General features: G+C 37.5%; 1 protein-coding gene across 13 annotated transcripts in view; it reads right to left on the bottom strand.

Annotated features, from left to right (window-relative positions):
* Positions 1-16,727, bottom strand: part of TTLL5 (tubulin tyrosine ligase like 5) — a 310,092-nt gene that overhangs the window by 211,468 nt on the left and 81,897 nt on the right. For all 13 annotated transcript variants that reach the window (XM_047794889.1, XM_047794885.1, XM_047794888.1 and 10 more), the window contains 2 exons: positions 13,258-13,371; positions 12,512-12,603 (listed from right to left, as the gene is read on the bottom strand). In XM_047794889.1, the coding sequence (XP_047650845.1) occupies positions 12,512-12,603; positions 13,258-13,371 (206 nt within the window). The remainder of the gene's footprint in view (positions 1-12,511; positions 12,604-13,257; positions 13,372-16,727) is intronic.

Below are 16,727 nucleotides of genomic sequence, written 5' to 3'. Positions count from 1 at the left end.
ATTCAGAAAATAAAACTGGAAGATTAAAAACAAAACAACTGGAATTCCTGCTGTTGCTCAGCAGGTTAAGAACCCCATTAGCATCCAGGAGGATGCTGATTCGATCCCTGGCTTCACTCGGTGGGTTGCCGCAAGCTGAGGCATAGGTCGCAGAGGCAACTCAGATCCGGTTTTACTGTGGCTATGGCACAGGCCAAAGCTACAGCTCCAATTTGACCTCTAGCCCAGGAACTTCCATATGTTGCAGATTCAGCCCTGAAAAGGAAAACAAACAAACAAACAAACAAAAACCCATCAAAAATCACACATAGCTAGAAAAGAGGTCAAAATGAAGCTGGAAATGGGAAGTACTTAAAGGGCATGAGAATGTCGACACATTGTCCCAATCATCTTATTTCTTAAGCGCTTTCAGTGGCTCCTTCACACCAGCTGCAGAGGACATACACTTTCTCTTCCAAAATTTTAAAAGCTGGGTCATCTATACCACCAATCTTTCGGCCTTTCTCCACACAGTTCCACAATTTGGATTATGAAGCACAATCAGACAAGTCTCCTCATAACCCTCTCACGCCAAAGCCCACGGATCCTTTTGCTCCTGTCCAGGCACCTCCTCACACCCTCGGTACTTAACCATCACCCACCCTCAAGAAGTCAGTCCACCGTGCTGCCCAAAGCCCCATAATACAACTGCTCCAAGACTACAGCGGTGCCCTCGTCCTGGCTTCTACCTCACCTGCACCGTATGCCTGAGGGACCTGCCATACACTGTCTCAGAGAGTAAAATTTTTCTTCTGGGAAAGCAGAATGATGCAACAAAGAAAAAGGAGGATCTGGAGTCAGAATACCTGAATCAACTCCCGCTGTGTAATCATGGCCAAGTTACATTATTTTACTGAGCCTTCTTTTCCTTAGCGTTAAAATGGGAATAACAATGATATGTACCAAGTGCATTGCAATTACAAAGAACTATACAAATAGGAGCTGTTTTTATAACATGTACAAATAATTTCTCCATAATCACACTGCTAACTTTCAAAGGGCAGGGATCCCATCTAATATTTATTTAAGATCCCAAAGCACCAAGCATAATGCTAGGCACTGACTGATATTCAATAAATAAGTATTAATTTAAAAAGGCATATTTGTTAGCAGATAAATACATCTTCCCCACTCTATATGACGGTAGCTCAATTAGTTAAAAATTCTTGGAGCTTTCGGCTACTTTTCTCAGAGGTCCCAGGAGAGGCAGAGTGATTTATTGGATTGGTAATTTAGGAAAAATTCGACAAGCTCCTCCCTTCTTTCTTAGGGGAGACAATTTTTCCTTAGAAAGCACACATCCTCTGTTGCTCCTACAGGGTCAAGAGCTCCCAACACATAGTTCAGTGTAACCTTCCCTACAAATGAGATGTAAATCTGTCCAATTCTAAGGTTCAACAGAAAATGCACTTGCTTGCAGAGATATAATAGAGTCTCCCAGCTCAGGCTTTTTCAGCATGGAAAGTAATGTTTTGGCCCCCACCTCTCAGTCCTTGTCTTGTCTTTTGTTTCGGAACCAAACCAGTAAAGGAAGGTATCATTATGAGACTCCCTAAGAAACTCCAACATTGTCTGTAATTGGTTCCTTAGAAAAAGGCACTCAAATAAGGACTTGCCTCTTAAAAGCTTGAGAGTAGAGGATTCCACTTTCATTAATTATGAAATACATGTTTTCAAGGAGCTGCAAATATTTAAATTATTCAAACATATATATAAAAAGATATACTTCTATCCAATTTTGAAAAGCCAAGCAATATCTTTCTGTGAATTCCTAGGTCTTTGTAAGGTTTACCTACGTGGATAGAATATTTTGCAAGATAAAAAGATTTCTCGGGAGTTCCTGTTGTGGTACAGTGGAAACAAATCCTACTAGGAACCATGAGTTCCTAGCCTCACTCAGTGGGTTAAGAATCTGATGTTGCTGTGGCTGTGGTGCAGCTGTAGCTCTGACTGGACCCCTAGCCTAGGAACCTCCATATGCTGAAGTGTGACCCTGAAAAGCAAAAAAAAAAAGATTTCTCTATGAATAACTGGGTTTTCAAAACAAAAGAACTATTTCTTTTATTCTTCTAAGTTGTATCTCTATACTTAGAAACATTAATATCCCAACTAGATCATAAGCCAGCCACCAGAGGAAGAAAAATGTGTTACCTATAAACAAGTACTATAAACGAGACGTTCTCAATTTTATTAGTAATCAGAGAAATGCAAATCAAGACCAAAATAAACACCATTTTACACTCAATATTTCTACAAAAATTAAGAAGTTGACAGTACCACGTATTGGAGAAAACACAGATCAACAGGCTCTCCTAGGCATTGCTGATAGGAATATAAATTTATATAGTCACTTTGGAAAACAATTTAGTATTATCTTTTTCGTTGAATATACACAGATCTTATGGCCCAGTAATTCCACTCCTAGATATATACGCAGGAGACACATATAAGAATATTTAGAGCACAGCAGTTTTTAACAGCAAAAGACCAGAAAGAAATCAAATACTATCGCCAGGAAAATGGGAATTTTAACAGCAATATAAACACACAGAAGATTATAATAAAGCAGTGAAAAAGAGTGATTTATAGCTACATGTAAAAACATGAACACAATACAATATTGAATGAAAAAGTAAGACTACATACAGCATGCCATTATTTCTTAGAAAAAGTTCGAAACTGGAATTCTCTGGTGGCCTATTGGTTAAGGATTCAGCATTGTCACTGCTGTGGTATGAGTTCAGGAACTTGTGCATGCCATTGGCATGGCCAAAAAAATAGAAAAAGTTCAAAAGTAATAAAAACTAAACAAAATTTTGCTTCTATATGAGATAACGACTGCTACAGGACTTGCCCTTTTACCATAAACAACTACAAAAATGCACAAAATATATAAAACAACTGTTTCTAGATATTAAACAATTGGCAGTGTGGGACTGTAATATCTAAAAAGGGGAAATAAAGGGACCCCTCTGATTGTTCCACATTTCTACCTAGAGGCAATTAATGCACAAAGAGAAGGAATTCAAGAAGAACCCAAGAGTCTCTGCATTGAGACGACAGAGATCAAAATTACAGGAAGCAACCAGAATTTTCAGAACAATGCCCTGTAGAGGGAGAAGATATGCATAAGAAGAAATACAAAAAATCATCACAAAAGACCCTGCGAGTCTTTGGGGTAATACAAATTTGCTCAGGTATAAGGCAAAAGTCCACAAGACCGGGCCAGGAGCAACTGTCAGGGTAAATGAACATTAAGGAGAAAGTGTAAGCTGAATACTTCCAGAGTTCACACAGGGCTGCCAACTGATTGAGTTCTCACCAGCCAGAATGGAGACATCTCAATGAATATGTGAGTCATTTAACAGACATTCCAAAAGAGTCTCTAGTAGTGGAACTTATCCTAGCCCTAAACAAAAAGCTATTCTAAACAAACCATCAAAATACTTTTAAATGATCCTGAAAAAGATTAAGCTCATCTGCAAGTAACTGAGGTGTCTGCCCCAAAACACTGAAACGAAATGAAAAAACCCACTTTCAACAGGGTTTAAAGAAGCAATAAAATCCAAACACACTAATACAATACTTTCAAGGTTCAATTAAAATATCTGATTAAAAAAAAGTCACTGTACATGTGAAGAAACAGGGAAAATATAACTTGTTAACAATGGAAAAATCACTCAATAGAAACAGACTCAGAAATGACAGACATTAAAAAGATTTTAAAACAGCTACTATAAACATAATATTTGCAGAAGAATCTAAAGGAAATCATGAAAATAATTTTTAAAAGATAAAAATAAGAAAACAGATGGGAGTTCTAAAGATGAAAAATAAAGTGTCTGAGATGAACATTTCAGTGGATGGAATTAATACAAGAGTTAACACTGCAGACACACACAAAAAAGATGAATAAATGGAAAAAAAGAGAAACAGAAAACCATCCAAAATGGAGAAAGTCTACAAAAAATGAACAGAGCCAGACTTGCAGTACAACATCAACGAATTTAACACGCAACCAGAGTACTAAAAGGAGAAAGGAGATGGAGAGGAGAGAAATGGGAGAAAAAAAAAAAAATTTAAGAAGTAGTAACCAGGAGTTCCCGTCGTGGCGCAGTGGTTAATGAATCCGACTAGGAACCATGAGGTTGCGGGTTCGGTCCCTGCCCTTGCTCAGTGGGTTAACGATCCGGCGTTGCCGTGAGCTGTGGTGTAGGTTGCAGACGCGGCTCGGATCCCGAGTTGCTGTGGCTCTGGCGTAGGCCGGTGGCTACAGCTCCGATTCAACCCCTAGCCTGGGAACCTCCATATGCCGCGGGAGCGGCCCAAGAAATAGCAACAACAACAACAACAACAACAAAAAAGACAAAAGACAAAAAAAAAGAAAAAAAAAAGAAATAGTAACCAAAAGTATTACAAATCTGATGACAACTCTAAGCCTATAGACCAAGAAATTCAACAAATCCCAAGTGGAAGAAACATGAAGAAAATGACACCAAAGCACATCACAATCACACTGTTAAAAACTAGTCATAAAGAAATAATCTTAAAAGTAGGCCAAAAAAGGAGTTCCTGTTCTGGCTCAGCAGGTTACGAATCTGACTAGTACCCATGAGGATGCAGGGTTCAATTCCTGGCCTCACCCAGTGGGTTAAGGATCTGGCATTGTCGTGGGCTGTGGTGTAGGTCATAGATGTTGCTCTGATCCCGAGTTGCTGTGGTTGTGGCTGTGTCATAGGTCAACAGCTGCAGCTCCAATTCAGCCCCTAGCCTGGGAACTTGCATATGCTGCAGGTGCAGCCCTAAAAATAGGAAAAAAAAAAAAAAAAGTAGGCTGAGAGAAAGAGATGTTATGCACGAAGAAAAAGATAAGAATCACTGCATGCGTCTCAACAGAAAAAGGTAAGCCAAGAGAACACAACAGCATTTTAAAAGTGTCAGGCAGAAGTGGCAACCTTGAACTCTATTACCAGTGGAAAAAAACCTTTCAAAAATGAAAGTATAAGAAAGACTTTTTCAAACAAACAATAGGGAATTGACTGCACTACAATAAATCCTAAAAGAAACTCTTCAGGTGGAAGACAATGATGCCAGTTAAAAACCTAGATCAATAAAAAAGGAAGAACAGTGGAAATGGTAATATATGTGTAATTATGAGACTTTTCCGTCTATTTAAATGTCTTAAAACTGCTCAAAGTAAAAATAAAATATACTGTGAAATTCATAACATATATGACAATGATAGCATGAAGGACAGATGGGAAAATGGAAGTATATTGGTTATAAAATTCCTAAATTATACTATTTTAAGGTATACTACAGCAAGTAAAAGATGAATATGGTTATTCTAGAGCTACCATACTTTAAAAAAGCAAAATAAAGAGGCAGGAGAAATGAATTAATCCAAAGAAGGCAGGAGAAAAGAAAAAGAGGACAAAGAACACATTAGATAAATAGAAAGCAAATAGTAATGTGGCAGATCTAAAGCCAACCATATCACCATGCTGTACATGAGCTTCCCAGAATTTATTCATCTTGTAACTGAAAGTTTGTACCCTTTGACCTTGACATCTTTCATTTCCATTTCCCCTACACTAGCCTGTGGCAACCACTATTCTACTCTGTTTCTATGAGTTCTCCTTTTTTTTTTTTTTTAAGATTCCATATAGGAGTGAGATGATACAATGTTTGTCTTTCTCTGTCTGGTTTATTTCACTTAGCACTATCCCTCCAGGTTCATCCACATTGCTGCAAATGGCAGAACTTCCTTCTTTTAAAGAATCTACTTTAACTATAAAGATACAGATAGATTAAAAAAGAAAAAAGATACACCAGGCAAATACTAGTCATAAAGCTGGAATGAGCTGTAGGGGTGAGGGGAGGAGGAACTGGATGAAGGCAGTCAAAAAGTACAAACTTCCAGTTACAAGATTAAGTATTAGGGATATAATGTACAACATGATAAATAGAATTGATACTTCTGTATGTTATATATGAAAGTTAAGAAAGTAAACCCCAAGAGATCTCATCACACTCAAAAAATTTTTTCTATTTATTTAACTTTGTATCTATATGAGTTGATGGATGTGCACTAAACTTACTGTGATAATCATTTCATGATGTATGTAAGTCAAATCATTATACCATACATCTTAAACTTTGAAGAAAAAAAAAAGAAAGAAACCTAGAGGGGATATATTATAGCAGATAAACAGACCTGTGGACAAGAAACATTATCCAGGATAAACAGGGGCATTTCATAGCAATAAAAAAGACAGCTTATAAAGAAGACATAACAAATCTAACACAGATGTACCTAATAACAGAGTTCCAAAACCCATGAAAAACTGACAAAACCAAAGGAGAAACTGACAAAATCAAATTTACGATGGGAGATTTCAACACCTGACTCTCAATAATTGAAAAAAATTGTAAAAATAGAGAATGTCTGAACAAAACTGTCAATCCTCTAGACCTAATGGACATTTATTTATAGAACACTCTACCTAAAAATAGCAGAATATGTATTCTTTTCAATATACATGTTACATTTACCAGGATAAATCATATTCTGTTGTGAGCCACATGGGAAGTCCAATAAATCATATTCTGAACCATAAAGCAAGCCTCAGTATCTTTTAAAAAATTAAGCTTATACAAAGTATGTTCTGAGTACAAAGTAATTTGAAACCATATCAGAAAGATCTCTAGAAAAAACCCCAAATATTTGAAAACTAAATAACACCCTTCTAAATAACCTATGGAACAAAGATAGAATAATGCCAAAAATACAACAATCAAAATTTACGGGAAGCTGAAAAAGCAGCACTTAGTAGGAAATTTATAGCACTTAAACACTTACATAGAAAAGAAGGTAGGTCTTAAATCAATGCTATCAGCGCCTACTTAAAGAAACTAGGGGGAAAAAAAGAGAGAGCTAACAAAGCTCACAGTAAGTTAAAGGAAATAAATACTAGAGTGGAAGCCCATGTGTAAGAATAGAAAAAACAAAACAAAACAAAAACATTGAAACCAAAAAATGGGTCTTTTAGAAATTCAATAAAATGGATAAATCTCTAGACAGCCTGAATAGGATAAAAAGAACAAACAAATCGCCAATATCAGAAATGAGAGAAGTAATATCACTACAGATTCTACAGATATTAAAAGGATAAGTGAATATCATGAACAATTCTATGCTTATAAATACAACATATATTAAATGGACAAAGTCTTAAAAGATACCAACTACCAAAGCTCATTAGTAGAAATAGATAACCTGAACAGCCCTACATTTGTTAAGAAAATGAACTTGAACCCCTGGTCCAGATGGCTTCACTAGTGAATTCTACCATTAACTAATGAATTCTACCATAAACTTTTCTACAAAATTGAAGAGGTGAGAATACTTTCCACCCCATTCTATGAGGCCAGCATTATCCTCACACTAAAACCAAAGACACTATATGAAAACGATAGATCAGGATCTCTTATGAACACAGATGTAAAAATCTAAATAATATTTCAGCAAATCAAATCAATGATATATAAAGACGGATTATTTATCAAATCAATGATATATAAAGACGGATTATTTATCATGAACAAATGAGGTTTATTTCAGGAATTCAATGTTGAGTTTAACATTCAACAATGTAATTCACTATATTAACAAAAGAAAAAAGAAAAACTTTATGATTATGTCCAGGGATGAAGAAAAATCAATTGATAAAATCCAACACCTATTTCTGATAAAAACTTGTAGCAAAGGAGGAATAGAAAGGAACTCCCTCAATCTGATAATGGCCATCTATGAAAAACCTAAAGATAATATGATGCTTAATGATAAAAGACTGAATGTTTACCCTAAGAACAGGAACCAGACTGGGATGTCTGCTCTCATTGGTCCTATTCAACATTAGGCTGCAGGTACTTACCAATGGAATCAAACGAGAATAAAGAAATAAAACACATCCAGGTTGGAAAGAAAGAAGGCAAACTGTCTTTATTCACAGACAACCTCTTCAACTAGATAGAAGAGTCAATGGATTCCCCAAAAACCTTCAGTGACTGATACGTGAAACTGCAGGACATAATGGAAAATCAATGGCATTTCTATATATACCAGCAACAAACAATCAGAAACTGAAATTAAGATAAAATCATTTACAAAAGCATCAAAACATACTAAATACTTAGGAATAAACCTGACCAAAAAAAAAATGTAAGAGGTCTGTATCCTGAACATCACAAAACACTGTTGAGAGAAATTAAAGATGACCTAAATAAATGGACAATGGGTTCAAAGACTCAGTATTGTTGTCAATTCTCTTCAGAATGACCTAGAGAGTCAATACAATCCCAATCAAAATCCCAAGCAAGCTTTTCTGTAGAAACTGACAAACTAATTCTAAAATCCAAATGGAAATACTAATGAGCTAGAATAGCCAAAGCAACCTGGAAAAAGAACGAAGTTAGAACAAGATTTTTTATAAAGCTACAGTAATCAAGACAGTGTGGTACTGTATGGCGCAAAGACAAAAAGATCAATGGAAAAGAACAAACAGTAAGTAAATAGACCCACACAGTGATTTTCCACAAAAGTAAAAAGACAATTCAACGGAGAAAGGGTAGTCTTTCCCAAAAATGGTGCTAAATCTACCGGATACCCAAATGGTAAAAAAGAGCTTTGATCCGTATCTGGTACCATATACAAAAATTAACTCAAAATGGAGTTCCCGTGGTGGCGCAGTGGTTAACGAATCCGACTAGGAACCATGAGGTTGTGGGTTCGATCTCTGGCCTTACTCAGTGGGTTAAGGATCCAGCGTTGCCATGAGCTGTAGGTCGCAGAAGCGGCTTGGATCCCGCGTGGCTGTGGCTCTGGCATAGGCCGGTGGCTACAGCTCTGATTCAACCCCTAGCCTGGGAACCTCCATATGCCACGGGAGCGGCCCAAGAAATAGCAAAAAGACAAAAAAAAAAATTAACTCAAAATGGATCAGATTTAAATGTAAAACTTAAGACTCCAACATTTCTATTAAAAAATAGAAGAAAATTTGGAATGTGCAAAGATTATTTTAGATACTAAAGCACGGAAAGAAAAATGAAAAAAAGGACAAACTGCTCTTCAAAAGACACTATTTAAAGGATAAAAAGACAAGTAACATACTGGGAGAAAAAAAAATTCTTTGCAAAACATACATCTGATAAAGGAATTATATCCAGAAAATATAAAGAACTCCCACAACTCAATTTAAGGGGGGGGGGGGGAAGCATTATTTAAAAAATGAGCAAAATATTTGATCACCAAACAGCAAATAAGCACATGAAGAGATGCTCAACATTAGTCATTACGGAAATACCAATTAAATTAAATTAAACTGACCATACAGCTGTCGGTGAGGATGTGAAGGAACTGGAACTCTTACACACTTATGATAAGAATGTAAAATGGTAAAACAAAACGGCAGTTTCTTAAAAAGTTATACATATACAATGATATGATCTAATCATTTCATGAATAGGTATTTACCCAAGAGAAAACAAAGCACATATCCATACAAAGATTTGTACATAGACGTTCAGAGAGTCTTTCTTTGCCATAACCAAAAACTAGAAACAACCTAAATGTTAATTAACAGATGAAAGAATAAACAAATCCTGATAAATGCAAACAACAGAACACTACTTGACAGTAAAAAGAAATAAAACCACTGATACATGCCATAACATGTATGAATCTAAGAATAATCTTGCCAAGCAAAAAAGACCAGCAAATAAAAGAACAATCTATAGAATTTTATTTTTGAAATTCTAGGAAATGTACATTCCTCTTTATTGACAGAAAACAGATCAGTAGGTAGCTGCCTAGAGACAGGAATAGGCAGGGAAGGAAGAGGCAGCAGAGGAATCATAAGGGAGAGCAAAGAAATTCTGGGGACTGATGTATATATTTACTGTGTTGATTGTGGTGTAGTTTCATGAATGTATAAATACATTAACATTTATCAAATTGTATACTTTAGATATGCACAGCTTCCTGTATGTCAATTATAACTCAATAAAGCTATTATAAAAACATTTACAATATCATCCAAAAGAATGAAATACTAAGTGATAAGTTGAACATGTTCAAGATCTTTATAATGAAAACTATAAAACATTGCTAAGAGAAATCAAAGAAGACCTAAATAAATGGAGAGATATATCATGTTCAAAGATTGGAAAATTCAATATTGTTAAAATATCCACTCTCCCAAAATTAGTCTATACATTCAATACAATGCCAATCAAAAGTCAGCAGACTTCTGCATAGAAATTGACAAAGATATTCTAAAATTTATTTGGAAATATAAAGAACACCAATTAGTCAAAAACTTCTGAAAAAGAACAAAGTTGGAAGACTCACACTACCTAATCTCAAGACTTAGTATAAAGCTATAGATATCAAGACACAGATCCGTGAAACTGAGTAAAGTTTAGAAATAGACACACACACACACACACACATATATTTCAATTAATTTTCAACGTAGATGCCAAGTTAAATTCAATAAGGTAATTTCAACAAATGGTGCTGGAACAAATGGACATCCATATGGGGGGAAATGAACCTCAACCTTTACCTCCTACTGCACACACCAAAAAATCAATACATATTGGAGGCCTAAATATAAAAGACAAAATTATAAAACTTTAAGAAGAAAACATAACAGAAAGAGCTTTGTAAAATTGGGATTGGCAAAGATTTCTTAGGTAGAAAATAAAAAATGCATAAACTTTTAAAAAATTGGTCAATTAAACTTCATTAAAATTTAAAATTATGTCCTTTGAAAGCCAGTTATGAAAAATGAAAAAGCTAGCCATAGACCTGGAGAAAATATTGGTAATATAATATCTGGAAAAGAACTTACAACATCATGATAAGAAGACAAAAATCTTAAATTTAAAATGGAAAAAAAATCTGCAAAAGGTCAATAATAACAAGTGAATGCTCAATATCATTATTCATCAGAGAAATTCAAATTAAAACTACAGAGAAACACTATACACCCACTAGAATGCCTTAAATTAAAAAGCCTGACGATACCAAGTCTTGACAGGATGGGAAGCAAATGGAACTCTCATACATTATTGGTAAAATGTAAAATGATTTTCTCTCTTTCTTTTTTTGGCCATGTCTGCAGCATATAGAAGTTCCTGGGCCAGGGACTGAACCCATGCCACAGCAGCACCCCCAAGTGCTGCAGTGACAATGCCAGATCCTTAACCCGATGTGCCACAGAACTCCAAATTTATTTCTTATCCCTTATCATATGACCCTTCTATTGCATTCCTAGGTATTTATTATATCCACAGAGACTTCTACATAAAGGTTCATAATAGCAGCTTTCTTCATAACTGCACCAAACTGGACACAATCCAATGTTTCTTTCACCCAGGTGTATGGCGGAGCAAATTATCCTATAATCATACAATGAAATAGTCCATAACAACAACAAGGAATGCATGACTACTGTTTCACACAACATGCATAATTCTCAAAAACTTCATGCCAAACAAAAAAAATCCTGGTATAATCAAAGAATATATATTGTATGATTCCATTTATATAAAATTCTAGAAAAGCTATAGTGATGCAAAGCAAATCAGCAGATGTTTTAGGCTCAAGGTAATGAGGGAGGCTGACTGTCAAGGGGAATGAGAGGACCCTGGAGGTGGTGGAATGTTCTATATCTTGATTGTGGTGATTAAACTGATATCTGAATTTGTCAAAATTCATCAACAAACTTAAAACAGATGCATTTTACTGCACGTAAACTTGACTTCAAGAATGACTAAAAATAAACAATATATTGTTCAGGTACACATATAGATGATGAAACAATTTTTTTCAAACCAAGGTAATGATAACCACAAAATTTAGGACAGTGTCTAACCCTGGGTTAGGGAGCTAATTAAGGAGAAGGCAGGGTTGGGTAGAAGGGTGGGGGACTCCCCGTCCTGGCTCAGCAGAAACGAATCTGATTAGTAACCATGAGGTTTTGGGTTTAATCCCTGGCCTCACTCAGTGGGTTAAGGATCTGGCATTGCCGTGATCCAGACTTGGCTTGTATCTGACGTTGCCGTGGCTGTGGTGTAGGCTGACAGCTACAGCTCTGATTCGACCCTAGCCTGGGAACCTCCATATGCCGCAAGTGCGGCCCTTAAAAAAAAAGGAGGAGGCGTGGGCTTAGAAAGGGAAGGAATAATGCACACAGAGAGACTTGTACATCAATGTTCATAAAAGGTAGATTAAATTACCATTAATGCTCTGGTTCTTGGGTAGGGTAATATTCACACTGTTATAAACAAACAAAGTAAGAAAGGCACCATTTGGACAGCAATGATGATACTGTGTCACAATAATTCCAATTCTCTGGAATTGAAGTACAGATTTAAAAAAAAAAAAAAAAGGTAGTCACCTCACCCATATATTTCCCAAGTCTCTGATGTAGGGAATATGCGAATAAATCCACCTCTCCGATCATTCTCCTCCTTCACCCTCCGTAAAACTTTGATCTACGTGGAGGAAGAGAAGATAAAATAAAATGAGTACCTATTTTGAAAAGTGTAATTCATGTGGTTATTGGACAGAGGAAGAGTTACGACTCGCAAATATAAAAAAAGCATGAAAAAAGAAATTAATTCCAGGAGTTCCTGTCATGGCGCAGCGGAAACGAATCTGACTAGGAACCATGAGGTTGGGGGTTGGATCCCTGGCCTCACTCAGTGGGTTAAGGATCCGGCATTGCCGTGAGCTGTGGTGTAGGTTGCAGATGTGGCTCAGATATGGTGTTGCTGTGGCCGTGGCATATGCCAGTGGCCACAGCTCCAATTAGACCCCTAGCCTGGGAACCTCCATATTCCACAGGTGCGGCCCTGAAAAGACAAAAAAATTAAAAAAAAAAAAAAAGCTTTAAAAATAAAAAGAAATTAATTCCATTTAAGATACTGTTTTTTTAATTTCTTTTAATTTATTATTTTTTTAATTGTAGTATACTTGATTTACAATGTCATGTTAGCAAAATGCTTTTTTTAAAGAAACCATTGCTCTCCCTGGAATCTTTCTTTTTTCAATGTAAGACACGAATTGTTGTGAATGTTATGAATCACTCATAAATTGTCATGGATCCCCAGGTTAACCACAGAGGCCTGAAATGGAGTTATCTTTACCTCCTCCATTGACAGACCAAGCACAGACCCTCCTAACTTCCCAGGCACTTTCTCTCGTCCTGAGCCCACAAGGTTTTTCATTTCCGCATCACTGGCAGAGAGTGGACGGGAACGCTAAGGAGAAGGAAAAACAAAACCAAAAAAAGTTGTCATCATCTTCTTCATTTCCCTCAAGTCAGTCCCTCAACATCATCATGTTTCCTAATATATATCATAAGCTCAAACCCAAAGCCCATTTTCTGCAATTGATCTCTTAGCCTGAAACCCTGGGAAACTGATGAAAGCTAGAACACTCAAAGAAAGGAAGAGAAAAAAGAATAGAAGGAAAACACTATAGGTAGAGGGAGACAGAAAGAAGGGAGGGACGAAGAGGAAGGAAAGGGAAAGGAAGGAAGGAAGTTGTCCACATGCCTTTCTCAGGTAGTACTTATTTCTAATCTTGGTTTTAGAGTATATCTAATATTTTGAAAGACATGGGGAAAAAAATCTGAAAATAACCCCAATGTCAGAGTAAATGTACTTATTTCAAAGTAACTATATTCTTTTCAGCACTGGGGAAGGAGATTTAGAAAAAGTGAAACATAAGATAGAAAAACAAGGAGCAGTCTATTATGTCACAGATGAAAAAGCTGGGCAGTGGGATGTTTTAGAACTCGAGGGGGGGAAATATTGAGATGAGAGTCATCGATGACTCAGAAAAGATCTGTGACCAAAAGGCTACAACTTGAGAAACACTGGAGACCTGGATCTAGGATGACTTTCTTAGGTGCTCTGAGGAGGTAGCCAAATGGGCCATGCTCCTCATGGATCCCCCAAGATGATCAGGGCTACTTCAGCTTCTGAATGATGATCAGGAAGGTTGTTAGAGAACAGAAGTTTCAAGTGATTTTGATGTAATTAGAATGCAGAAATATACAGACGGTATGAAGCATGAAAATATACTATTATTGAAAAAGATGACTGCTTAAACAAATAAATCTGCCAAGGAGGAAGAATAAGCAACACTCCAAGAAATGGGAGTATAATTTGTCTCTCCAGAGCCTTAGAAGTAATTTTGACCATACACAAGTCCTATGGTCAAGAACTATTGTTTATTTTTCTCTTTGTATACACAATCTATGGAAAGGCATCTTGATAACTAACTTTTGACCTTTTCAGCAATACTCGTTATGGACTAAATGTTTGTGTTACCCCAAAATTCATATGTTCAACCCCAACCCCTACATAGTGATGGTATCTGGAGACAGGGCTTTGGGGAGGTAATTTGGTAAGATGGGGACATGAGGGGGAGGCCCTGGTCTGATGGGATTAATGCCCTTTAAAGAAAAGTCACCAGACAGCTTATACTTTCTCCTTTCTACCTGAGCATGCACAAAGAGGGCATGTGAGCACACAGCAAGATGGCAACCACCTACCCATCAAAAGAAGAGGCCTCAGAACAAAACCCACCTTTGCAGCACCGTGATCTTGGCATTCCCACCCCTCAGAACTGTGAGAAATAAATTTCTGTGGTTTAAGCCACCCAGTCCATGGTCTTTTGTTATGGCTGCCCAAGCAGACTAATATATATCTGTACATAAATAACCACGAATGACTTTCTTTACCTTTGGACACAAGGGAGATCAATACTAATCTCCAAAGCTAGCATGGAGTTATAAACCACATGTTCTGATAGGCAACTCCATGGAAGAAAAACCATGAAATCAGTAGATATAGGCAACAAGTGAAGGTGGGGACGTCTACCCATTTAGCTTTTGTTGTAGTGTCTTCAGCATCTAGAACAGTACTTGGGATGGAGTAGGAGATCAATAGATACTTGTTGAACATATAAACAGATGAACAATGTGCTGATACACAGACCAACCATGGTCAGAATGAAACTTTGCAGACGATTTAGGGGAAAAATTTAACTCTTCTAATCTCTGCTTATACATTACATAGCACATGGTGGGATGACAGGGGAAACAAGAAGAAAGTTTAAAGATTTAGGAAGGGAATCAGTATAAGTAATATAATCATTTTAAAAGGTCTTCAGGGAGTTCCTGTTGTGGTATAGCAGAAACAAATCCAACTAGGGGAGGATCCTTGGTCTTGCTCAGTGGGCTGGGGTTGAGGACTTTCATCATTTTCACGACACTACTTATCGTTTATGAAAAATACTTATCTGCCATACCTATGAAGGCATGGCTCTGACCGGAAAGCCATGGCAGTAGATCCTCCCAAGTCTTATTTAAGAATAACTTAAGTAGCCTCACACTATTTAAGAATATCTTAAAGTCCTCTGCAATTATGTAAGAAGAGAATATGAACTAGGCATTTAGGAGTTCCCACTGTGGCACAGAGGAAATGAAACCAACTAGTATCCATGAGGATGAGGGTTCGATCCCTGGCCTCACTCACTAGGTTAAGGATCCAGCATTGACATGAGCTGTGGTGTAGCTTGCAGATGCGGGTCGGATCTGGTGTTGCTGTGGCTGTGGTGTAGGCCAGCAGCTACAGCTCTGATTCAACCCCTAGCCTGGGAACTTCCATAAGCCACAGGTGCGGCCTGAAACAAAACAAACAAAAAAAATGAAGTAGGCATTCATTTTAATGATGTGATAAAAATTAAGATTAAGTAGAGTTTCCTGGTGGCTCAGCAAGTTAAGGATCCAGCGTCGTCATTGCTGTGGCTTAGGTCACTGTTGTGATGCAGGTTAGATCCTTGGCCCAGGAACTTCTACATGCTGTGGGCATAGGCAAAGAAATCAATCAATCAATCAAATAAAGACTAAGCATTTTAGGAATAGAAGGACTGGAGCTCAACTTCTCTCCTAAAAACAACAAAATTCACAAGTAAAGGCTGAGCAATCTCCACCCAAATGGACCGGAAACCTTAAAAAAGATGCCCTACTCCAGAAGAAAAAGAAGAGGCCACATCAAGAGGTAGGAGAGGCGATTTTGCAATATAAACAACCCCATACCCCCTGGGTGGGAAGCTCTACAGACTGGAAACTAACTGGTTCACAGAGACTCACCTACAGGAGTGAGAGTTCTGAGCCACACATCAAACCCTCATGTGCGGGGATCTGGCAGAGGGAGAAAGAGCCCCGGAGCATCTGGCATTGAAGGCCAGTGGGGCTTGTACCCAAGAGCTCCACGGGACTGGGGGAAATGGAGACCCCATTCTTAAAAGCACACACAGACTTGCAGGTGCACTGAGTCCCAGGGCAAAGCAAAGTCTCCAAGGGAATCTGGGTCAAACCTGACTGCAGTTCTTGGAGGAAATCCTGGGAAAACAGGGGTGAACATGGCTTGTTCTGAGGGAAGGACATTGAAAGCTAAGGTCTCGGGAATATTCAGCAGCAGTGCCTTTCTCCAGAGGTGACCATTTTGGGAAAATCTGGCCCCACCCGTCAGCCAGCTGCTGAGAAGCCCCAGGGCAAACAACAACCCAGGTGGGATCACAGCCCCACCCCTCAGTAAACAGG

This window comes from Phacochoerus africanus, chromosome 9, assembly GCF_016906955.1.
Source record: "Phacochoerus africanus isolate WHEZ1 chromosome 9, ROS_Pafr_v1, whole genome shotgun sequence".
NCBI classification, from domain to species: Eukaryota; Metazoa; Chordata; class Mammalia; order Artiodactyla; family Suidae; genus Phacochoerus; species Phacochoerus africanus.
This window is presented reverse-complemented; position numbering and strand designations above follow the sequence as displayed.